The sequence below is a fragment of the Durotheca rogersii genome, assembly GCF_024521655.1.
Source record: "Durotheca rogersii strain YMJ 92031201 chromosome Unknown GGS23scaffold_8, whole genome shotgun sequence".
In the NCBI taxonomy this organism is placed as follows: Eukaryota; Fungi; Ascomycota; class Sordariomycetes; order Xylariales; family Xylariaceae; genus Durotheca; species Durotheca rogersii.
In genome coordinates this window covers 672,395-695,153 of record NW_026251239.1, presented here as the reverse complement: position 1 = coordinate 695,153, position 22,759 = coordinate 672,395, and the positions used below count along the sequence as shown (strand labels likewise).

Here is a 22,759-nt window from a genome sequence, read left to right as displayed (position 1 = left end):
ATAACGTACTTGCAAAGCCTAATTACGTCACGGTATTGCCATTCGTGGACGCCAGAAAGTGGAATGATTGTTTATTATCTGCAGTTGGAAACCTGACAGGCTCGGGCAAGACGTGACAATATGCAAGCAAGGCAAGCCTCCTATGTAGTTATGGCCAAAACTGGTAAGCTCAACGGGGATTTAATACTAGAATTTACCAATTGGCTCGGCTACAGAGTATTCCTAAGTGAGATAAATGAGAAATGAGGAGGCAGAGGGGAACGTAGCGAATAGACTTGCGGGCTTTTGCCCCGACTGAGCCAGGAGAGCGCTTTCGGGCTCTCTGAGGAGTCGGGCAAGAATCAGACCTCCCAATGAAATCCCTGCCCTCGAGATGAATCCGATGGAAGGATGCTCTGCAGCGTGCCTCCTGTGACACCACACGACGTATTGGATCTGTGATAAGAGGGTTAGCTCTTCACCGCTCCAGAAGTCGAGGAACAACTCGTGATAGAGCGCCCAAGCATGTCAGGCATGAGGAGAGAGAGCCCGAGTCGGTGTAAATGGGCCAGATGCCGAGGAATCCCGAAGGCTCCCCGCATCATCTAGATCGTGAGGTTTGTTTATGCTTAACGTAAGCGGACTTGGTGCTATTCGCCTCCTCTACTACCGGCCCCAACGGGCTTCGGCCGTCAAGCTCGATGCCCACTCGGTGCCGGGAGAATATCCTCCATTGGCCCCTCGAGAGTCCCCGGGCCTAGACCCGCGACGGCACGACAAGCGGTCGCCAGATCGGTCGAGGGGGGCCGATAAGGAAATGAAAGGAGAGGGGGATGAAATCAAACTGGACAGAGTACAACAAAATGCACGTCGCAGAACTCGTTCAGCTCTGCTCGCCCAGCCATATGACGTGAATGCGCCGTTTGTAGATAATCTCGCTAACGAGCCTCGGATATACAAGAGCTTACGTGAGTGGGACGCGATGTGTTGCTCACCGGCAGGGGGAGTCTTCGCAACCCAGTCCGCCGGTGGCGGGCGTCATCGTCCGCACACCTGCGCGTCCCCGTCCTGATCGCCTCGCTAGATCGCGATTCCGCCGGCGGTGGGGACACATCGAGCGTGCCGTCCTACACAGCGACAGTTGCCCCCCCCCTTCGGCCCTCGATGACCTGCCCGCCTGGCGTATTTCGATGCGATCAAGTGCGACCTCGACACATGCATGAACGGGATGGGGATGCGACGCTGCATGCCGCGAGACCTCTCCTATTTCCGTTGGGTGCCATCCGGGGCGGCAAACCGGAAACGATCGTCTTCTCCCTCCCTCCCCAGCTATCGTCTCGGTGCGGCGACGAGTTGCTGGCGCGCTGCATGTAGATCGCCGTCTAGGGAGGTGCGTGCTCCATGGATACGGCTCTGCGGAGACGCGGGCGTACGCGGGGATCCTCACATCGATCGTATTGGCAAATACTTCTGACGCCAGGTTACGGCAACAGCTTTTTGCATACTTCTGTTAAAGCGGTGTCTTCCTCCCCTGTGATTACTCTCCTCCCTTTTGTCCTCAATCGATGCGTGATGTATATAATGCCGCAATAACGTTTAATGCGCCTTGGCTGTGTCTAGTTACTAATACTGACGGCCAACTGCGAACAGAAACCTCTTATCATCCAGGAAAGGAAACGAGGAAAGAAGGAGACGAGGACAATTATTGAAGGCTTTTGGCATTAGCCGAGAATAATATTGCTTCGTTTTTGTGAAAAACTTAGGAATCGTATTTGAGGTAGATATGATGTCCCTCGAGGCCTATTTAAGTGCCGCATATGGGGAGAGCTACATCTTGACACCCACTGGTCGTGCCCAGCTCCTGTCGATGATCGATGTCATCGAGACAATAGATACCGGTCCCGGGGCACTAATTGGTCTGAGTGATGTGCTTACGACCCTTTCCAGGTGTCTTCCCCCCTCCCAACGTTACTCCCGGGACAGACCGATCCAGCCTCGCCAGGGAGCAATGGCAACCCGAGTCGCCATTTCACATGATCTCTACGAATAAGAGCCCAATCGCGATGTCTCCCAACCAGCAAGTCTCATTTGACGGTTCCCGAAATGATATCACGCCCCGGGGTGGCCTGGGCCGAGCAAGCAAGGCTATATATCATATCGTCGTAGCCCAACGAGTGGGTCGGATGAGACGCCACATACCTCTCCCCGTATCCTCAGGGAAACATGACAACTGATCGAGGAAATGCCACTGCTCGAACACTGAAACCCGTCAAGGGACGGAAACCAGGGCATACTCAGAGCGGCTGGGCGGGGGTTCGACGGGAAGGCCGCAGCACAGGACAGGGTCACCTATCCTGTGCCAAACGGTTTCATTCGCCCCCGATCTTAATCTCACGGGGCTAGTGGGAATGCCCAAATCATATTACTCCTATCCGATCAAGCCCAGTCCTATTCGACCACGTTGCAGATCCGCGATTCCGTCTGGCTGAAAAAAAAAATCTTCTTGCCGTCTCCTCTGTTCTAGCCCCCGGGGCGGCGATAGGACCGATGAGCCTCAGTTAATCAATCGAACAGCGATGAGAATCGGACGGGCAGGCTTCGGGCGCTCCTGATGTGTTCCGACATGAGTAGTTGAGAATCGGCCTGCAAGGCCAGGAGGCGGTGTAGGTAGTGTAGTCGAGGAGTAACTTGTGCTCGTCGTCACCTAACCCACCATGGGAGACTAAACGAACCGGCACTCACTTTCCCCCGCCTCTCCCTCCCCTCAGACGCTGTGCCTCTATCACCAGGGAAGAGGGAGTAGAGGGGAGGGAGGGGGCGGGATGCCGTCATAGTCGTACGAATCCTAAGGGACTTGCAGAATCCGAACAACGCCTAACTCTCTAAAAAGCTAAAGGGGGAGGGCTTGGGCTATCCATTACTCAGCTTGGCATCCGGAGCCGTAAAGCATCGGGGAGTATCTCTCCAGTCGTTCGAGTCAAAATGCGACAAGTCCCGTGATGATAGCGTCAAGGCAAGTCCGCCATCGAGAGGCCTGCACGAGATATCTGCCAAGGGAGCCACCGCGCCGGTGCAGGCTAGCCTCTGATTTTCGGCAAGCACTTAGCTACGACTACCTACATATGCCATACTCACGTTGGGGGATGGGGTCTCGTGTTGTAGGGCTAGAGAGTTCTGGGGTGGCCACGGCGGAGAATATGCCAGAGGGGAGCCAGCAGTAGCAGGAGCAGCGTCACGTAGCGTTGTGTAGCGACTGGGTCCGGCCAAGGATTCTTCGAGGGTATATCCTCGTAGATGTCTGTCTTATGAGCTTTGGTTTTTTTTTTCTCATGCAGCTCCGTTAGACCCTCCCGAGGATTTAGCTGCGGGTTGATAGCGTTGGAGAGGCCCTCTCCAGCCACGGATGATCCTGGGAAATGGCAAGCTTACGCTCCTTGTCTGCCGTGCGATGGAGGCAGCCAGACCGCGACGACGTCGTCCCCCATGGCCGAGCCGACGGCGTGCTTGTGATAGGTCATCTGGGCGTACGGGAAGCCAGCGCTGAAGATGTGGCTTGGAAGTCTCCAGTCTCTGGTCCTATTACAATGGCGGTCACCCGACCAATTGGGCCGAACGACGACGTCGTTCCACATAGGGATTTTCGCCCCTCTAACCACTTCCTCGCCGTCTCGCATGGATGACCCCTTACCGGAATACAGCTTGGAGCAGCGCTCATTGGTGCTCGAAGTAGGGGATGACCACGGCCAAATAAAGCTTCTCGGGCTAGACACGACGAGAGCTTGTTGGTTGCGTCGCGCTGTTTCTCGTAGGAGGCCGAATTGACCGCCGTTGCGGCTGGTTGGTGCTGGCAGCCTAGCTTCAACTTCGTCCGAAGCCGTTAAAGATAGATTTTTGCCGAGTAGAATAGGCGGTTTATGCTAGACGATTGGGAGGCGTGCTTCGCTTCGCAGGCTCGTTCGGTTGGTTCAGCACGACGTCCGGCAGCTGGGCGGTATTAACGTCGTGGTAGTGGTTATGGTAAACGATGATGGCGATGACGATGACGATGAACGAGGATCGGCCCGCAGTCAGGGAAAGACGTCAATGTCGAGGAGCCGTCGTGTCAGATGGAGATCTAACAAGCGACGTGCTGGCGGCGATCCGTGCTAGCGAAGTGATCAACGGTCATGGCATGGATTTCGGGCTCCATATTGGCGTTTGCGCTTGCGACTTACGGGCAAGGAAGAACAAAATTTGATGCCAAGAGGTCTAGCCGGTGCTGTCGCCCACCCTCTCTCGCCAGAATGCCCACTGTGCTGTGGATCTCGATAGTAACCAACGGACTAGGCTGTCACGAGGTCCTCCTCGGTCCTTACCAAGCTCACTACGCTCATCTACGGCAGGTGGTGAGGACCCTGTAAGTAGGTAGGTATATTCACGGCAGAGAGGACACCTCGTCAGCTATTCCCGTAGCAGAAACCCAAGCTGGTCGAGTGACGAGGTTGAACTTGGCGCCCACGATGCTACAACGCAGAGCAAATTCGGGGTCTGTTACATGTAGGCAACATACGATGTTGGTAATGCCTACACTCCAAAATAAGCGACTGCCGTGGGACTTTTCGCGACACGCCCTTGATCAGTACCAATGGTTCCGGAAGTGCTGTGCTGCAGCTTCTAAGATACACCTAAGATACATACATACCCAGCCACTTTGCATGTTAGCCTCATAGCTCGTGGAGCAAGCGATGAGAGATGACGGCCGATGCATGGTGTTGTTAGACTCGAAGGAGCACTTGGGCAGGGATTCGGGACTGACCCTGGCAGGGTAACACCTACGAAGATCCATTTCGAATGATTGATTGTGGCCGAAGACTGGAGCAAGAGGTGCGAATGCGGCTTCATGGACCCTCGAAAGACCGCCAGGGGGCCATACAGACGGAACCGCGGCGTACATACACACCTAAGCAAGCGTATCTGCCACGATGGCCCATCTATCCCCGACCGCGACGAACCCCTATCTCTGCGTTGCCGTACCGCGCAACCGTCTCTTCCTCGTTCGGTGCGTAGGCCTTGGACCCAACAGACAAGGTGTAGCGATCTGCACATCCTGTACCGACTTAGCAGCCAACGTTACCTTGGCTCCAGCTGTACCCTGCTTGCTAAGACCTCTGCACTTGGACGGATATGGCTAGGATTACCCGTAGGTCGAGGGCTTGCGAGTGGGGAGAGGGTGTGAGGACCAGGTTTGCTTCGAAGGAGAGTAATCACTAACGTTTCTGTTTGCGCTCTCTTCGTGATCCTCGTCTTCGCTTCCCGGTGAGCTTCGTAGGCACCCCCCCCCCCCCCCTTTTCCGAAGACATTCAACCAGGGCTCGGCTATCAGGTGTAACGATCGCCAAGAGGATATCAAATTATGACTAGATCCCAACCCCAGAATCGAGACATCCCTCTTCGGGGCAGGCCGGAGACACGCTTTCTAGCAACTGGATGCAACGTCCGTCCAAGGTGTGTGTTCACTGATCTAGCCGGAAAGGCCTATGCTCCCGTGTTCGTGACGATGGTGTGTCCCCCCCGCCCGCTCGCTCCCCTCCTAGAGGTTTCTATTTGCCGTGCGCATGGGCTCCTAGCCATCGTATTGGATAATAATGGCGTCGTAGCTTATGGGAGATCATGAGTAGCACTATCGTGAATGGCACTACAGTGCAGCTGGGGAGATTAGCGACGATGGTCGATTGCCTCATTGCAAATCCTTTGCATCCCACGAAGGCGCGTGGCCCATCCGCCTAGCCTCTAAGGTATACGCATAACGTTGTCGTGCCTACGGTGTGTCTGAAATGCCCGCCCTTTCTCCTTTGGCTCCATAGTCGATCGCATCCCGTGGAATGGGACAGCGGGAATGGACTCGGGTACGAGTCAATTAACTGCTCTCATCTCATTGGTGATTTGCTACTGACGGACGGCTCGAGGCAACCCGAGGGTTCTCGGGATTCGCGACGGTAACGCCTAAAAGTGACCGACTGCTGTATCTCGATCGTTGATCTTGGGCGGGGAGAGGGAGGGAGGAGGGAAGAGAGAGGGCAGCAGTAGAGGGGATGGATGGAGGGGATCCGATCCCCCAAACAAAAATCTGAGCCCGAACGTACCTGGAAATGAAGTCGTGGGGGGTCATGCTTCGATGTGACTGTGGAGAGACTCTACCGTGCTCTCTTTTCGCTCCAGTGACGTATTCCCTACATGAAGTCCGGCTCGCGATGTGGACCGACTGGACTTTGTGCATACACAACAACAAGACCCTGTCAAGGGGGGACCCATCCCGGGAAATAATACGACTACGTAGGCCCGTCTCACCACCAGACTCTAGCTGCCGAAGTATACCGGAGGCTGGGTCAGCCTCGATTCCCCTATGACGACGTTATGGGATGACCTTCCGATTCTACGCTGCCTCTATTAGCTCTTCCTTGAATACCTCGAGTGTGTGATTGGCTTCCACCGCCGCCCAGCATCAGCTATACGTGCGGCGGCGAATCAGGGGTGGTTGTTAGGTATAGGATCTACACTCAGACACACTGTGCAGAAGGTAAGCAATGGATACCGCTTCTGGCCACCGGGGGCTTGAGGGGGGCCGCTTAGTGATGGCTCTTGGGCTATTAGGCGATGGGTTAAAAGCGCCGTGCGTTGCCTCGAAAGAACAGCCAGACCGCGACGGGCACTTGCAACAAGGAGGGGCCTAGAAACACTAGTATTTCACCAGACAATGCAGACAACCGCTGCATGTCACTCTCCGACGGTTCGCGAGGCTTTGGCTATGATCCCACAACGAATGGTGAATAGAGATAAGATTCCTAGATCTGCGATTCGGATCCTGCTTCTTCCCGTTTTGGGTTCGGCACCCTGCTCCCCCTTAGGTCACTATCGCACACACATATAATACATCGCAGGGATAGGTCCTGGGAGCTGGGGATCTAGTTACGTTACCGCGTCGGGTAGCCTTCTTGCTCTCATATGCGGGGAGAAGAAGGAAGGTGTGCAAATAACAGATCACAGTAACCGAAAGTTCAGGATCCTGCATTTCCCATTCGGTATTGACGGCGTTTGGCGAGTCCCATAATTTGTCAACGGTTGGGGAGGAAATCGGGACAGCTATTCCTTCACGATCTGTCGCGGCTTCAATATTAAAGCCATCGTCGGCCACTGCTGTATCGGTCTCTTGCGAGCAGCGGCCCGAAGAGGCGTGAGACCAGCCTCTCCCTCGGTCTTGGTATTGCAACTCACCCCGTTCCCTTGGGTCTTGTTGCGCGTGTGGCACGCCGAGCCGATTCCTCTTGCGATCTAGCCGGACATTGTAGTATATGTGCATATGTATAGATAGACACCGTTTGGGAATCACACAGGTGCTGAGATCAGCCACCAGCCGCATGTCGTGACACAACAGCGACCCCCAGACTCGACCAGAGGCCGAGCAGGTGAGATTGACGGCCGACCCGGCCGAGTCCTCACCTGGGACGGCGTGGACAGGCTGTAGGCAGGTGTAACTATGCTTGTCCCCCCCGGTGTCCTCTGTCCCCTAGACCGAATAAGGAGTGCAGCGAGCGCCGAATGCGAGATGCATGTCGCTTAATCAACTCGGCAGACTTCACGAATGCAAGATAGAAAAGAAACATGGACAGCAACGAGAGGGAGACGAGAGCGCCACGCCCGGGGTCGGGTGCCCCATCCGTCGACTCCGGGCAAATCAGAACTTCTTCGTCTTCCCAGCCTGCTGTCCCCTTTTCCTGACATCCTCTCGGATTCCTCACAATTTTGCAGGACGCGACACTTGCTATCCAAACATGAAATCGACCCGTCCCGGAGTACGATTTCCCTCGTCCAGCCACCGCAGGGGGGTTGATCCTCCACGCAGCCGCCTCTACTTCCGCGTGCATCTGGCGTGGCCGGTCGCCCCTCGGTAAACATCAGATATCGTGAGATTTAGGCATCACGGTAGGTGTCGAGGCTGTAGGACCCAAGTAGTCGCACTTTCTCGGCGGTCTGGGTTGTGGATCAGAGGCTAAACGATTCATCGGCTAACTGCTCAGCGCCGAATTGCATCCGCCGACGGAAAAAGGCCCGACGCGACCTTCGAGATACGCTCCCGTTTCCTGCCCCCCCTCCCCCCTCTTCCCTTGGCTCGCGTCCTGGTCACGGGCGACTATACAATTGCGCATGTGAATTTGCGGGAAAGCGAGAGAGGAAAGCAGAAGAGAAAATAAAAGCAAGGAGAAGAAAAGCAAATAAAAGGAAGAGAAAAGAGGACCGATCCTAGAGGCTCGCTGCACAAGTTGTGTACGGTAGGGTATTGCACCGAGGAGGGGTTCATAAATGGGGGCCGTTGTACTCTTCTTGGCTCGCATTCCGTCATCTAATTGTCTCCAAGTGGGTTTGGTGGTGAGAGATAGAGGCTTGCCTCGGACCCGGTCCGTCGAGTGATCAGCAGAGCAACTCGAGTTGCGAGGAGCCAAATCTGGTCTAATGCCCGTCTTTAAGTATTTCCTGTCCACGACGTCCTGCTTGTGCACAGTTCACCCAGAGATCCCTGGCCTTGATTCCGCTGCGGGAACATCTGAAGACAAACGAAAGCAACCAGCGGTCTCGGGCGTCTCGAGTGCCTGGGCGGTCCCTTGGTATCGACGAATTCGAACAAACCGCGCTGCAGGGTAGCTCTTTTCCTCATCGAGACGCCAGCGGGAAAGATGTTCTGGAGAGCTGCCAAACACATCGCTCCAAGTATCACCAAAGTACCTCCTCGTCTCGCACGTATACAGGGTCCCGCCAATACTGCATGTGCATACTGAGGTCGCAGAGTGGTGGGAGCGCTGGAGGGAGAGAGGAGAGGGGGGCGCTTCCTCCCCCCCCCCCGGCGATGGGCAGCCAGGGGTCAAGAGGCGCCAAGCAACGAGCAACCCCCGTCCTCCTTGCATCCACATCTCCCTATCCATCGCGGGTCGTCTCGTTCACACACACACACTTACACACCTCAACTCACACTCCCCCATCCCCTCGCACACCTAAGCCTGTCTGCCTACTGCTCTCCTTCCCCCCCCTCCCCCCTTCCCCTCCCCCTCCCCCTCCTTTTCGTGTATCTCCTTCACCACAGTATAGGAGGTATCTGGGAATGTTGTGTCGCCGTGATGCGCGAGACACCTCCTTCCACACGCCCACGCATGTGAAGGGAAGCAAGTAGCCCGCCCCGGTCTGCTTCACCCGGACCCATCATCCTCGACGGCCGTTCTCAGACTTGCTTGCTTCCCGCCTTCTCCGTCCTCCTCTCTCTCTCTCTCTCTCTCTCTCTCCTCTCGCTTCCCCCCTCTCGCTGTATGGCCCGCTGGCTGGTCTCGATTTTCCCCTCAAGGTGCACGAGGGCACGGAAATGGGGGTGGAGAATAGCTCGCGACGGGCTTCGGGCCTTCGCCGTCTGCCCATCCAACCCTGCCTCATTGGTCGTACCCCTACTCGCACATACTACGGTACGCTGATGTGCATCCCGCCCACGTATCTTCGTTTTCTGCTAGCCGCCCCACGGTATTACATCCACGGTCCAAATAAGACCCTACACTCCACCTCCGCTGCCCAAGCCCGACCCCTCCATCTGTCTGTCTCCTCGCTTCTCTCCTACAAGACGTGACATCCTGATGCTGCAGCTCAGTCAGACGCCGGGTCGTGCTCGATTGTCCCCCCCCATTTGCCTTTTGCCGACGACTGCAGCAAGGCTTTGACTGAGGAGGCCAATCACCGGCAGCCGTCTCGTCGGGACCACCTCGACACCATCTCCATACTCGTGCAGGAATGGTACTGAGAGATGGGCCTATGACCGTATACAACAGGCCTTGATCTTCGGTGGGAATTGCCACTCCTGCCGTTTTTTCGATTCGGGTTTGTCTTTATTTTTCGATACTCCTTCATATGAATTGCGAACCCGCGTTGCTCTCCTGCGAGACAGAGGCTGCCGTCTTCTGGTTAAATTCCCCGTGGGAATGATATAGCCTCTCACGAGCTATGGACTGCCGGCTGGCCCTCGGAGCGGACGATGGAGATCTTTCCTGGTCGGATAGCAACAGCGTCGCCTCCGAAGGAACTTCCTCCCTCGTCATGCCCGCCTCTCCGTTATGGCCAAACCCCGCGCAGGCCAATCGAATGGACACTGGCCAGCTATCGCCTATCAGCACCGAACTCGACATCCCCGTCGGGGTCGACGCCTCTTCGGTACCGACCATGATTCATTCCGCCGCCTCGTCCAGTGTCGAATCGTGGAGCACCGGCTATAGCGACGGCGCCGAAGGGAGCGAGGACCCCGACCAGGACATGCCGTGGGAGAAAGACTCGGATGACGTCCTGGCGGTTCCCAAGATCGAACCCCTCGACGATGGCTTCCACATGGACGAGGTCAAGGAAGCCCCCCGGACGGCGGCGCCGGAGCCCAAGGCTGCGCCGATGCCACCGGCGAAGATGAAGAGGCCGAGAGGACGCCCCCGGAAACACCCACTCCCCCCGCAGGTGGCGACAAATAAGGTGGCCAAGGGACGGTCCAAGACGGGGTGTATTACGTGCCGGAAACGAAAAAAGAAGTGCGACGAGGCCAAGCCCCGCTGTAAGTAGGAGTGTCACGTACGGCCTGCTCGCGTCTAACCAACGCAGGCCTGAATTGTGAGAAGAACGCCGTCGTCTGCGAGGGTTACCACGAGAAGACGATTTGGAAGAGTGGAAAGGAGAGGGCCGAAGAAGGTATTGATGAACTAGTATTCGGGTGTACGCTCATCCTCTAACGGTCGGTGTAGAGCGCCAGAGGCGGCATAGCCTGCCACACATTACGCTTCAACCCATATTCCAGGGAGTCGAGACGCCCGAGGATATGGTCTTTCTGAATCACTACATCAGCCACCTGAGCGGCGTGCTCACCGTAGAGGGACAGCACAAGAATGCGTTCAAGGACATGCTGCTCCAGATGGCGGTAGAGCATCGCGGCCTCATGCACTCCATCCTCTCCGTGTCCAGTAGACACATCGACTACGACACCCCCTACGGCGCCAAGATACTCAGCACCAACCCGAAGATCACCTTGAACTCGCTGCTGGCCAGGTCCCACTTCCACCACCAGGCGGCCATGAAGAAGCTCTGCGAGCCGGCCGGCGACGGCAACGACCCGAAGGACAAGGCTAACCTGTCCCCGCGGTACGGGCAGATGCTCTGCCTCCTGCTCCAGACGCTGGTCGAGGGCAACCCCAACGGCAACCACCGGGTACACCTGCAGGCCTACAAGAACCTCATCCACCAGTCCCCGCCGCCGGACAACGCGTTCCTCGTCTTCATCACCGAGTTCTTCCAGTACCGCGTCTTTGCCGACGAGCTCATCCGGTACCCCGACGGCCGCATCCCCCGGCTAGCGACCGAGGACTGGGAGCCCTGGCTCGAGATCCGGCCGGCGCGCCTCATCGGCATCGCCGACGGCCTCTTCCACTACCTCGTGCAGATCACCACCATCCGCAATACCATCCGCGCCAACATGGCCGCCGAGGCCGACCCCGTCGTCGACTACACCTCGCTGTACCGCGCCGCCGAGATCGACTCGGCCATCCGCGAGTGGACGCCGCATTGGCCCCCGGGCGACAGCCGCGACCGAGTCGGCCTCCTGTACAAGCAGATGATGTGGGTGTACCTATTCCGGACCATCTACCCGCCCTCGTCGACGACCTCGCCATCGGGCCAATCCTTCCACCCGCCCGCGGTGACGGCGGCAGCGACGGCGACAGCCATCGTCGTGCCCCTGTCGCCGACGTCGCAACCGCACTCGGCGCGCACGCCGCCGTCGTCTGCCTCGCGTCCCTCGAGCAGCCACACGGGCGGCGGCAGCAGCAGCAGCACGGCGAGCTCGCCACCGTCGCCGCCACCACGACCTCTACCGCTGGCCCGACAGCCGCTGCCGGCGGCGCGTGGGCCACGGACGGAGTCGCCGCCGCCGATCCGGTACCCGCCGCACCACGACCACCGGATCACGCTCGCGGTGGACGAGTCGCTGGCGATCCTGGACTCGTTCAAGCCGAGCGACCCGGTGCAGACGCTGCTGCTGGTGCCGTGCCTGGTGATCGGGTGCGCGTGCTTCGCGCCGCCGCAGCGCGAGCGCGTGCGCGCGGCGGTGCGCACGGTCCGCGGCTACACGGGCCTGCGCAACTGCGACCGAGTCGCCGACGTGCTCGAGGAGGTCTGGCGCCTCATGGAGCGCGGCGACTGGTCCCGCGTCTGGGACTGGCAGGGGGTCGCGCGTGGCATGGGCCTCGACTTCTCGTGCGCCTGAGCTCCCCGCGCCCCGCTGAGCGGCTTCCCCTGCTCTCTCGCTGGCTCTACGCCTCCCTGCCCGTCCTCTTCTAACTATCATCGCTCCCACACACGCAAGAAAAAAAAAGAAGGGAAAAAAAAGCACGCGCACAAGAACACGCGCACAAGAACACGCACACGCACACGCACACACTATACCCCGGGATCACGCACTGCTCTTACTGATTTGGCAGTGGAGAAAACAACGAGATTATATATCATGGTCATTCGTCCGCGGCAGGAAAGGGGGAGAGAAGGTGGGCGACGGCGCTTTGGGGGTTCCGGATCTTAACCGGCGCTGGCGCGATGGCGGTCAGCGCGGCAAATAACAGACGTCAACTTGGTAATACAGACCACGCGTAGAATAGGCGAGGGGGAGCCATGACACGGTAGCTTCTAGGCTAACCTACGCCCCCGAAGCCTCGAGACAGACCCAGTAAGGGCTCGCCGAGCGATGGGGCGACGGCTCGGCGATCGTTTTCTTTGTCATTTGGTTATATGATACGGCGTTTCTTTCGAGCGGCGGGGGAGGGGGACAAGGGGGAGGGGGGTTTCGGTCGGGCTGGGGCTTATTTCTCGGGTTACTTGGTTTTCAGCGGCGGGTGTGACCGTTTGACAATCTGAATGGGCTTTTCTGGGCGGCGTTGCTTCGACTTGCATTTTCTTTTCCGTTTCTTTGCGGTCGGGGTTCTGTTTCGGCTAGCTATCCTCTCCGGGGCGCGGACCGGCCGACGGACGAGGCCAACGAGCCACCTCCTGGGCCAGCTGCTCCGGCATGAATTTAGACCAACCACGCCTCTGCCTGGAGGTCGGACTTAGCAGGCTTGTTTTGTGCTTGATCGCTCTTGATAATCATTCCGGCTCGCCCTGCGCCTCCGCCAATGAGGTCCCGTGTACTTTGCTCCGTGCGGCTTCTTTTTGGGTAGTGGACGCGGTCGAGGAGAAGATTGACCAACAATGAGGAGGTTCCGGGATGGTTGATGATCTACCTACGCAAGGCGCCCGGCCCGGAGATAGACCGTGGGTAAAACCGTAATCTCACCCCTAAGTACTAACTGGCTGTCTCGCACGATTTCTTCCTCAGGCACCCATCAATTTACCTAAGGCACGTTCTTGTCGCCAAGTGTCGAATCGGCGTCATCCGCATCCTCATTCTCGAACCTTAGGTACGTTCACACCTTAGGAGGTACCTCCTAGGTGCAATGGGTATAAATACCTATCTACTCACCAAGTACCTACCTCTAACCTACCTCCTATCCTTTACTCTTCCACCCCTCAGCTCCTCTTTCGTTCGCCCTGACTCTTTGCCATCGTCTTCCACCAACAACCACTTCCTCAAATACACCATCCTACGACATGAATTCACCCCCCGACAACGACCCGGACAACGACCCGGACACGGAGCCAACGGGTTCTGAGGCATCCTTTCCTTTTACGAAGCTACCCCTCGAGCTGCAATTCTTGGTCTGGGACTACTACCGAGACAGCCTACCGGTAATTCGCCACTGCTTCTCGATAAGCAGCGAGGGACGTCGCATCTATGCGACCTACGACGAGGGCTCTTTGTTGATCGTCGATAGGCACGTGAGTCAAAAGGACGACAGCTCGTCCTACCTGCCTTACATGACCAAGATCCGGTTCACCGGCCACATCCTGGCGCCCAGAAGCTACGGGGCCGGGTTTCCGTCTGATGATGCCAGCGTCAGCCTGAGGCAGGTGTTCATCTGCGCCGACCTAGAGCGGGACGTGTTCCACTTCAACTACCGGGGCCGCCCCGTGCATGGGCTGGACGAGTGGTTCTGCTTCCTCCGCAACCCGATCCGCCGCCACCCGCCGCCCGAGCTGCCCCGCGACCACTGGATCTCCCAGGTCCGCAACCTCACCCTCACGCACCCCCGCACCGGGACCCTCACCCTGTCGGACTGGGACCGCCACGTGCTGTCGCGCATGCGACGCCTCCGGACCGTGCACCTCTCCGTCTGCCCCCAGGCCCGTTTGCACGCGTACGTAGTCGGGACCAGTGTTTTCACAGCTCAGACGCTCGACACGTTTGTCAGCCAATACGCCAGCATACCGTCCTTGCAGAGTGAATTCGAGTCTCTCGGCATCTACCCTGAGTTCAGAACTTGTCTAGACCCGAAGGGACTGTGCATGGGAGCGACGTGTGGTCAAGCTTGGCTGAGGTGGCACTCGTGGCGCCGTCTCATATTCATATAAGGATACGATACGGACAGAACTAGATGCCTAGGTACTTAATTAAGTGTATCTTAGCCGAAATGTCCAGCGCTTTCTAGCTAAATGCCGGCTGATACTACCGTCTGAAACGTGATTTCGTTGATGATTCACTATGGAAACCGACTTGGATGGGAGAAGTGCATCAGTAATAAGCCTCCTATGCGAGTAAAGGTATCGTAGTATTGCATATAGCTGGACTCTCTCACCACGTAAAGTTGGGTTGATCCCTATCTCTCAAACCTTAGGCCACAAACATAGGTTTCCTTCAACCTAGGTAGACATGCTTTATGATCCCGAGGCCGGATCGTGTTCCGAACCACATGTTACCAGTACGTGGTTCTTCCCTCACTTCGCCCACCCGCCATCCACTACTAGCTATAAGGGATAGTCACCGACACCGCAGCCAATGCTCCTACACGAATAAGAGATATACCCAGTAAACACAACAACATGTTCGACTAGCCCCGAGCATGACCGAAACGAGCGGCTAGGTAGTATTGAAGGAACCGCGTTAGGCCTTTTTATCATTTCCCCCTGCATGGGCGTTCATGAGAACCCACTAGGCGATTGTCTAATGTTTCAACACGATAGCTTAAGTTACTGACGATAAACCCAGTCCCTGCGCTTATCACGGGCAGAAAGCCGAAGAGATTAATTGTGTCTAAGCCTGTATCCTTTTCAGATGCAACGGCCGTATTGAAATCTGCGCTATGTGCAGACTTTATACCCGACAGACTACATGAGTAGACTACATGAGTAAACCCGAAGGACCTTATTATATCCTCTTTTTCTTCAGGGGTTGGTCAGGTACACAGCTGAGCGTTACGAAATGATCGTACCGCACGACAGCGTTTGCCACATACATACTTTGGTCTCATCGAGCAACAACCGGGAGGTAAGAGGGCTAATGTGTGTGGATTGCAAGCCGGCTCAGTGACCAGAGACTCTTAAGGTGGGAGATGAGACAGTGTGAAAGAACTGGAAGACTCGTAATATCCGAGGTCGATTCTTGGGGGTTTTCAACTCTCGACGCTATCATGTCGCTCGCCGCTCAGCTCCAACGACATACCGCCAAAATCAAACTCGGTCGACAATTCTTCTGCTTGGTCTAGCATGCGGTCGGCCTCGTTGCTCTCCACCACCGTGTAAATGTTTACGAAGTCTTCTACGGCCAAGCTCGACGCATCCGGGGGACGATTTCCATACTTACTAAGAGGACTCGAGGGGTCCCCCATCGGTTCTGTCGCGAGGGGGGAGAGGGCGTAGGAAGCCTCCCTAGACGTTCTCTTGCCGCAGTTTCGAATAACAGATGCCTCTAACTCGTCGAAATCGAAATAGACGGTATGCGAGAGTTCATCCGTAACCACCTGCAGCTGTCAGTCCTTCCACTTCCGGGGAGGGTTCAAGACTTCTCGCAGACCTTTAGGACCTCTAAACACTGCTTCGAACAGTCATCCACGCACTTGAGTGCGGCGATCACTCGAATTCCTGCCGCAGCCCTTTGCCACGCTCTGCTAGGTGTCGAGGTACCGCGGTGTGCAGCGATGAGGAACACTAGACACATCACAGATAGGAAGACGGTGTATATCGAAGGCCAGAATCCCGCCAATACGGGGCCTTCATCCATCATCTCCTGAGCACGAACAATGGTAGAAGATGCGAGTTTGATACAAGCGAGAGCATGATAGGACTGTGTGATCGATATGGAGCCCCCATCGGCCATGACTCGTAGGTAGTGTAGGAAAGGCCTGCATAGGATGATCTGCCCAAAGTTGTACGTCATCTCGAGGTCATGTTTTATGCTGGATACCAGTGAGTATCCGAGCCCTGCATTTTGTGCCAGATCCACACTCACATCCAATGTTCTTTATCACGTCCTAAGCATGCTAACAGAGACGAGGCGTCCGTTTTCCAGCCGTGGAACTCGGTCTGCGATTCTTCTAAATCCCTAATATCAACAGACTGGGAATCTTCGCCGTCGGGGCCGTCCGCGGAGGTACCGATCGTCTTGTGTAGAGGTATGGCCAAGAGGCAAACCTGCCTCAAGGCCGCCGCGGTTGGCAAGTCCTTTTCGGCTTCAGCTCTGGAGGCTAAGCGCGCAATACGGGATAGGGGAACGGCGTCTTTTTGAAAGAATGGCGGGAGGTTGAGAATTATACTAGCGAAAAAATCGAGCCTCAACACCGTCGCGTAGGCTCGTATCTTTTCTCTGCCCTCCTCTTCGGAAACGTCAGGGTTCCTTACCGTAGCGTGAAGACCGAGCCGTACAACTGACGAGCAGGCTGCTGCGATAAGAGAGTGCGCCACGACGATCCTAGAGGTTGATATGAGGAAAACGATGGCGCAAAGGACTGCCTGAAGGGAAACAAGGTCATTTCTCTCCATCGGTCTTAGCAAGGCCATACCAGCGTGGAAGTGGCCCGTGGCCCTCTGTAAAACGACGCGACAGCCTTCTGCCCGATGACGTCGAGAGTCGAATAAATAGCTCAAGGCTAGGGTTAAGTGCAAGAGCGACAAGGATTGATCTGAAAGGGGTACGGGTGCAAGTTCGGTGGCCAAAGTGGACATGCGCCTTATGCGATGTTTCGGCAGGAAGGAGAGCATAGGGTGATTTCTCGCGAATACAGCTTCTACCAACGCCGTGCAAATTTCACATGATGGGATACGCGTCGCGGAGCCTAAGCCGAGATGGGCTGGCGACGCGAGGGGGAGGTTGAACATATCATTAACAACCAGAAACGTCTGGTTCGTTCGGGCGTCCGGCTTCTCCTCGAAGAGCTCGAGTGTTCGCAAGATGAAAGAGAGCTCGGAATAGGCGCCGTAGAAGCACGTTTCTCCCGACTCCACCCTCACAAGCCGATCGCGGCCGGCCAGCATATTCGTAAGCGTGGACCTCGTCGAGCCATGGTCACGGGACGGGGACGACGATGGCGGTGGTGACTGCTCCTCAGGCACAGTGAAGTCGAGAATGCGTAGGCAATTGTCCACATCCAAGCCGGGCACTTCAGCGACCTTCTCCCGCACTTCCTGTAGCCAGGACCGGGCCAACCGGAGGTGGTGCTGCAGATTGCGGATCCTCGACGTTGGCGCGGCCACAGGTCTTCGGAACTGGTAGGTGCAGCCTTTTCCAAAGCGCGAATTCGTCATCAGATGCGGGTTTGGTATGGTTTACGCCATCGCGCGTATCGCAACTGGTACTTACTGAGACTGGAATTCTGGCAAGGGGTACAGGGCTCGGCGGCGTCGCAGCCCCGTTTGCGCAGACGACACTCGTCACAGGCCTGCGGCGAGCGGCGGTGTGGTTTCTTTTTCAATAACGGGCGGCTCTCGGGAGGCCCGGAACGACGACCTGGTGGTTGTGACGCTGCTCCCTCGAGCATTGCTACCACGCAGCACGTCGGAACGCGGCGGCGGGCAGGGGGGGCTGGGGCGAATGCGTCGGGTTATACAGGGAGACTAGCGAAGAGACCGGAGGGGACGGGGGGGGGGTGTCTAGGGATATCCGGGTGTGGCGCTGGGGTTGTGATGGGAGAGGGTGTCACAGCCAGAAGGGCGAAAGGGAATAGCGACTAAATTGGAGGACGACATGGAATGCGAGGAGTAGATGGGACACTAGAACAACGAGGGACTACAGGGTTGGAATATCGGGGGACCCAGCGGAATTGACCAACAGCGATTAATCAAGGGCTAACGGTCCGGCTCTCGGCTGGCTAGGACGGATCCGTAGGGAGAGGAGGTAACGCGGCGGGAAACCACCTTGTATAGAAGCTGGGTCGGTCGAATGTACCGCTGGGCTGGCTGCCGTTACGTGTGGTGAAAAGCTGTCCGGACGGCTGAAAACATACCTAGGGATCCTCTATGCAGGATGATGGGAGAAGGGGAGAACAAGACGGTGCGGCCAATCACGGCGCCAGCAGGAGGAACGTTATACAACAACGGAGAGGGCGTGCGACGAAGACCTGTGGGGTGTTTAGTAAGGCTGAAAAGAGACGAGATCGGTTGGCTGCTGAAGCGGCCAGCCAATCAGCGGCGCCCGGCAAGACGGAGACAGGCAAGGGGGAGCCAGGGGCGACGAAAGGGGGTGGGGCGGCAGGCGCGCTCGCTCTTTGTGTCACTTCCACTTACATGCCGGCCTCCTCTGTGGTGCGAAGATAGCAAGCAGGCCCGAGCAAGTGCAACCCGCGCGACAAGGACAGCCGAAGCATCGAGTCGTCATGTCCCCTCCCCGCCGACGTGGGCATCTATAGTCGACGTCTGCATCCCCCGCCCGCCCTGGGCACGGTACACTATCGACGATGGCGGGCCATCCCGACGTCGACCCGTACCAACATAGCACGCTCGGTTGCCTATGGCTGGCCAGGCCGTACGCCCTGCAACTGTCGCCACCGCTTCCGGCACCTCCTCTTCTGATGACGATCCGTCGTAGCATTGGGCCTACGACGGAAAATTTGCTGGGTGCAGCCGTGCAAAGCCGTCGGCCGGTATAAAGGCCGATACCGATGGCCCCCCCCCCCTCCCTCCCTTCTTCTGTCTGCTTCTCACCCAGCCCGCACCCTCGTTCCCCTTTCTCTTCCGACGGCAGCCAGGAGAACCAGAGCAGCGAGCGTCGATGGACCAACAACTGTCTGGCCAGAGCAACAGGCCCCTCACCAAGCCTGCCCACTCGCTGGAGAGGGGCGACGTAGTGCAACAGCTCGAGGCCGATGTTGAGAATGGCCTCGCCACCCCCGCCGCCCAGCAACGCCTGCAGGACTACGGTCGTAATGAGCTCGACGACGGTCCGGGCGTCCAGCCTGTCAAGATCCTCATCAGACAAGTCGCCAACGCCATGATGCTGGTCCTGATCCTGGCCATGGCCGTGTCTTTCGGCATCAGATCTTGGATCGAGGGGGGTGTCGTATGTGCCATTATTATCTTGAACATCGTCGTCGGCTTCTTTCAGGAATATCAGGCCGAGAAGACGATGGACTCGCTGCGCTCGTTGTCTTCGCCTACTGCCAACGTCGTTAGGGATGGAGTGACTGTAAACGTCCCCACCGCTGAACTCGTCCCGGGGGATCTCGTCGAACTTAAAGTTGGCGACACTGTCCCGGCAGATCTCAGGTAGTCCCCTCCCTCCCTCAACGCCCCTATCTCAACCCCCCCCCCTCCCCCAACTATGCTGTTGCCACCGGCTAATCACTAGTGTACTTCCAGAATCATCGAGAGTATCAACTTCGAGACGGACGAGGCGCTTCTTACCGGAGAATCCTTGCCGGTTGCAAAGAACGAGGAGACGATCTTTGACGAAGACACAGGTCCTGGAGATCGATTGAATGTTGCCTTTGCCTCCTCCAATGTCACCAAGGGTCGCGCCATGGGCGTTGTCTACGCGACTGGGATGCACACGGTTGGTTCCCGGCTCGTATGCAAACCTACTGGGTAGCTTGCTAACGACGCCGCACCTGGTAGGAAATTGGATCCATTGCTGCGGCTCTCCGACAGACAGATTCTAAGAGACGGCCTATCAAGAGAAGGGATGATGGAACAGCACACCCTCTGCGACACGTCGAGTCGTGGACCCTGACCTTTAGCGATGCGGTAGCCCGCTTCCTAGGGATAAACGTCGGCACACCGCTTCAGCGCAAGCTCTCTCGGCTAGCCATTCTCCTGTTCGGCATCGCTATCGTCTGCGCCGTCATAGTACTAGGTGCGAACCGGTTTTCCAGTAACCCCCAGGTCATTATCTACGCTGTTGCCACCGGCCTTTCTATGATTCCTGCCTCGCTGATAGTCGTCTTGACGATTACTATGGCGGTCGGGACGAAGAGGATGGTCCAACGACACGTCATTGTTCGGAATCTCAAATCGCTCGAGGCCCTCGGCGCCGTTACTGACATCTGCTCTGATAAAACGGGAACCCTGACGCAGGGGAGAATGGTGGTGAAAGAGTGCTGGGTCCCTACGCGTGGAACCTACTCTATTGAGAATTCCAAGGAGCCCTTCAACCCGACGCTTGGTGTTCTAAGGCTCTCCCGGTCACCGCCTATCGCCCACGGATCGGAGAAGGGGGTTGAAGACGATAGAATTTCTTATTCGGATTCCCTCAAAGACAACGTTGAGTTGTCGGATCTCATCAAGATCGCTTCTCTCGCCAACATCGCGCGTGTCCACAAGAACCAAGAGGGTGAATGGACCGCCATAGGAGATCCGACCGAGATCGCCATGCAAGTCTTCGCCTCCCGCTTCGATTGTAACAGACAGCAATTCTTCGATCCTCGGAGCCCTCGGCTTAGGCAGATGAGCGAATATGGTTTCGACTCGGACGTGAAGAAGATGTCGGTCATCATAGAGGATCTTGCAACGAATGAGCAGACGGTCTATAGCAAAGGGGCAGTAGAGCGGATCCTCGAGTGCTGCACCCGGATCAGGTGGGACGGCCCCGAGGAGGTCGAGATCACCGACGCGATTAAGGGCGAGATCTTGGCCAACACCGAAGCTCTAGCCACGCACGGGCTCCGTGTGCTCGCCCTGGCTAGCCGGCCATACGACCCCCGGAGCGGGCGTCGCGCATCCCGCGAGGGACCCCCCCCGCGGGACCAGGTCGAACGCGACCTCATTTTCCGCGGGCTCGTCGGGCTGTACGACCCGCCGCGGCCGGAGTCAGCCGACGCCGTGCGCAGCTGCCACCGGGCGGGTATCAAGGTACACATGCTAACGGGTGATCACCCGGGGACCGCGCGCGCGATAGCGGCACAGGTTGGCATTCTGCCGCGGGTCACGGGCGACCTCTCAGAGCGCGCGGCGAAATGCATGGTAATGACGGCGCGTGAGTTTGATAAGCTGACGGACGACGAGCTCGACCGGTTGCCGGCGTTACCCCTCGTCATCGCCCGCTGCACCCCGGCCACCAAGGTCCGCATGATCGAGGCGCTGCGCCGCCGCGACGCCTTCATGGCTATGACTGGTGACGGTGTCAACGACTCCCCCTCGCTCAAGATTTCCGACGTCGGCATCGCCATGGGCCAGAGCGGCTCCGACGTCGCCAAGGACGCCTCCGATATCGTGCTGACCGACGATAACTTCGCGTCGATACTCAGTGCTATCGAGGAGGGCCGCCGCATGTTCGATAATATTCAGAAGTTCATCCTGCACCTCTTAGCCGAGAACATCGCGCAGGCCTGCACGCTCCTCGTCGGACTCGCTTTTAAGGACCGCTCCGGGCTCTCCGTCTTTCCGTTGGCACCCGTCCAGATCATGTGGATCATCATGGTAACGTCCGGCATGCCCGATATGGGTCTCGGCCTAGAGATCGCTGCTCCCGATATCCTGGACAGGCCTCCGATCTCTCTCAAGGCCGGGGTTTTTACATGGGAGGTCTGTTTCGATATGCTCGTGTACGGTCTCTGGATGTCCGCGTTGTGCCTTTCCTCGTTCCTCTTAGTCGTATACGGGTTTGGCGACGGGAACCTAGGCGAAGGCTGCAACGAGGCCTATTCGGAGGCCTGTGACACCGTATTCCGGGCCCGTACGACCACATTCGTCAGCCTAACCTGGTTCGCGCTCTTCCTGGCGTGGGAAATGGTCAATATGCGCCGTAGCTTTTTCCGCATGCAGCCTAAGAGCAAGCGATACTTTACGCAGTGGGCGTACGATGTCTGGCGAAACCCGTTCCTCTTCTGGGCAGTGATAGCAGGCTTCATTACCATCTTCCCCACGATCTACATTCCGGTGCTGAATCACCAAGTCTTCAAGCAAGCCCCGATTTCTTGGGAGTGGGGAGTGGTATTCGTGGAGGGTATCGTCTTCTTCATGGGCTGTGAGCTGTGGAAGTGGGGCAAACGGATCTTCTTCCGCCGCCGAGCAAAGAAGATGGGCTACACCCCCGAGGACATGGAAAAACTCGCATTTTCCCAATTCACGACGATGGAGCGCACGGGTCAGGACGAGTTCCGGAAGGGAAGCCAATGAATACACGAATAAAAACCGTACGAAGTCGTGGGGTGTAATTGGGGGCTACTTGTTATTAGCGATCGGAACAAAATGAGTGCGCAGAGAGAAAACAGAAATGCATGCAAACAACTAGGTATATTCTTCACACTTCTTTCCCTAGACGGTCTATTCAACACAACTGCCGTGCCCCCCTTTCCCCGGGCATCACAAAGTGGTGACGATATTCAGAGCGTTCATTGCATTGATATAGTTAAAGCATAGCAAAATATAGCAAGTGGGAGAGCTAGGT

At 57.1% G+C, this 22,759-nt stretch overlaps 5 protein-coding genes across 5 annotated transcripts; 4 read left to right on the top strand and 1 right to left on the bottom strand.

Annotated features, from left to right (window-relative positions):
- Window positions 1–360: 360 nt before the first annotated feature.
- GGS23DRAFT_512546 (uncharacterized protein) lies at window positions 361–1,680 on the top strand. Its single transcript, XM_051514569.1, has 3 exons — window positions 361–947; window positions 1,064–1,369; window positions 1,473–1,680. The coding sequence occupies exons 1-2, from the start codon at window positions 605–607 to the stop codon at window positions 1,351–1,353; spliced, it is 633 nt and encodes a 210-aa protein (XP_051372459.1). The 5' UTR covers window positions 361–604; the 3' UTR covers window positions 1,354–1,369; window positions 1,473–1,680.
- Window positions 1,681–10,128: 8,448 nt separating this feature from the next.
- GGS23DRAFT_604758 (fungal-specific transcription factor domain-containing protein) lies at window positions 10,129–12,283 on the top strand (the record flags this gene model as incomplete). The annotated part of the gene is made up of 3 exons (XM_051519649.1): window positions 10,129–10,582; window positions 10,630–10,716; window positions 10,770–12,283. 3 exons carry the CDS (start codon window positions 10,129–10,131, stop codon window positions 12,281–12,283), a joined length of 2,055 nt encoding a protein of 684 aa, XP_051372458.1.
- Window positions 12,284–13,334: 1,051 nt separating this feature from the next.
- GGS23DRAFT_512322 (uncharacterized protein) lies at window positions 13,335–14,631 on the top strand. The gene is made up of 2 exons (XM_051514568.1): window positions 13,335–13,469; window positions 13,583–14,631. Exon 2 carries the CDS (start codon window positions 13,660–13,662, stop codon window positions 14,518–14,520), a length of 861 nt encoding a protein of 286 aa, XP_051372457.1. The 5' UTR covers window positions 13,335–13,469; window positions 13,583–13,659; the 3' UTR covers window positions 14,521–14,631.
- A 926-nt stretch (window positions 14,632–15,557) lies between these two features.
- GGS23DRAFT_604757 (uncharacterized protein) lies at window positions 15,558–17,415 on the bottom strand (the record flags this gene model as incomplete). The annotated part of the gene is made up of 5 exons (XM_051519648.1): window positions 15,558–15,905; window positions 15,959–16,340; window positions 16,394–16,752; window positions 16,783–17,023; window positions 17,054–17,415. 5 exons carry the CDS (start codon window positions 17,413–17,415, stop codon window positions 15,558–15,560), a joined length of 1,692 nt encoding a protein of 563 aa, XP_051372456.1.
- A 1,732-nt stretch (window positions 17,416–19,147) lies between these two features.
- Window positions 19,148–22,488, top strand: GGS23DRAFT_596250 (potassium/sodium eff; the record flags this gene model as incomplete). The annotated part of the gene is made up of 3 exons (XM_051518454.1): window positions 19,148–19,641; window positions 19,735–19,927; window positions 19,990–22,488. 3 exons carry the CDS (start codon window positions 19,148–19,150, stop codon window positions 22,486–22,488), a joined length of 3,186 nt encoding a protein of 1,061 aa, XP_051372455.1.
- Window positions 22,489–22,759: the final 271 nt, after the last annotated feature.

What these genes read in the sequence shown, in the direction of transcription:
- GGS23DRAFT_512546 (XM_051514569.1), top strand. Translation starts at nt 605, where the DNA reads ATGCTTAACGTAAGCGGACTTGGTGCTATTCGCCTCCTCTACTACCGG. An exon ending in TCGGATATACAAGAGCTTAC is followed by an intron (nt 948 to 1,063) that starts GTGAGTGGGACG and finishes TCGCCTCGCTAG; the next exon opens with ATCGCGATTCCGCCGGCGGT.
- GGS23DRAFT_512322 (XM_051514568.1), top strand. Translation starts at nt 13,660, where the DNA reads ATGAATTCACCCCCCGACAACGACCCGGACAACGACCCGGACACGGAG.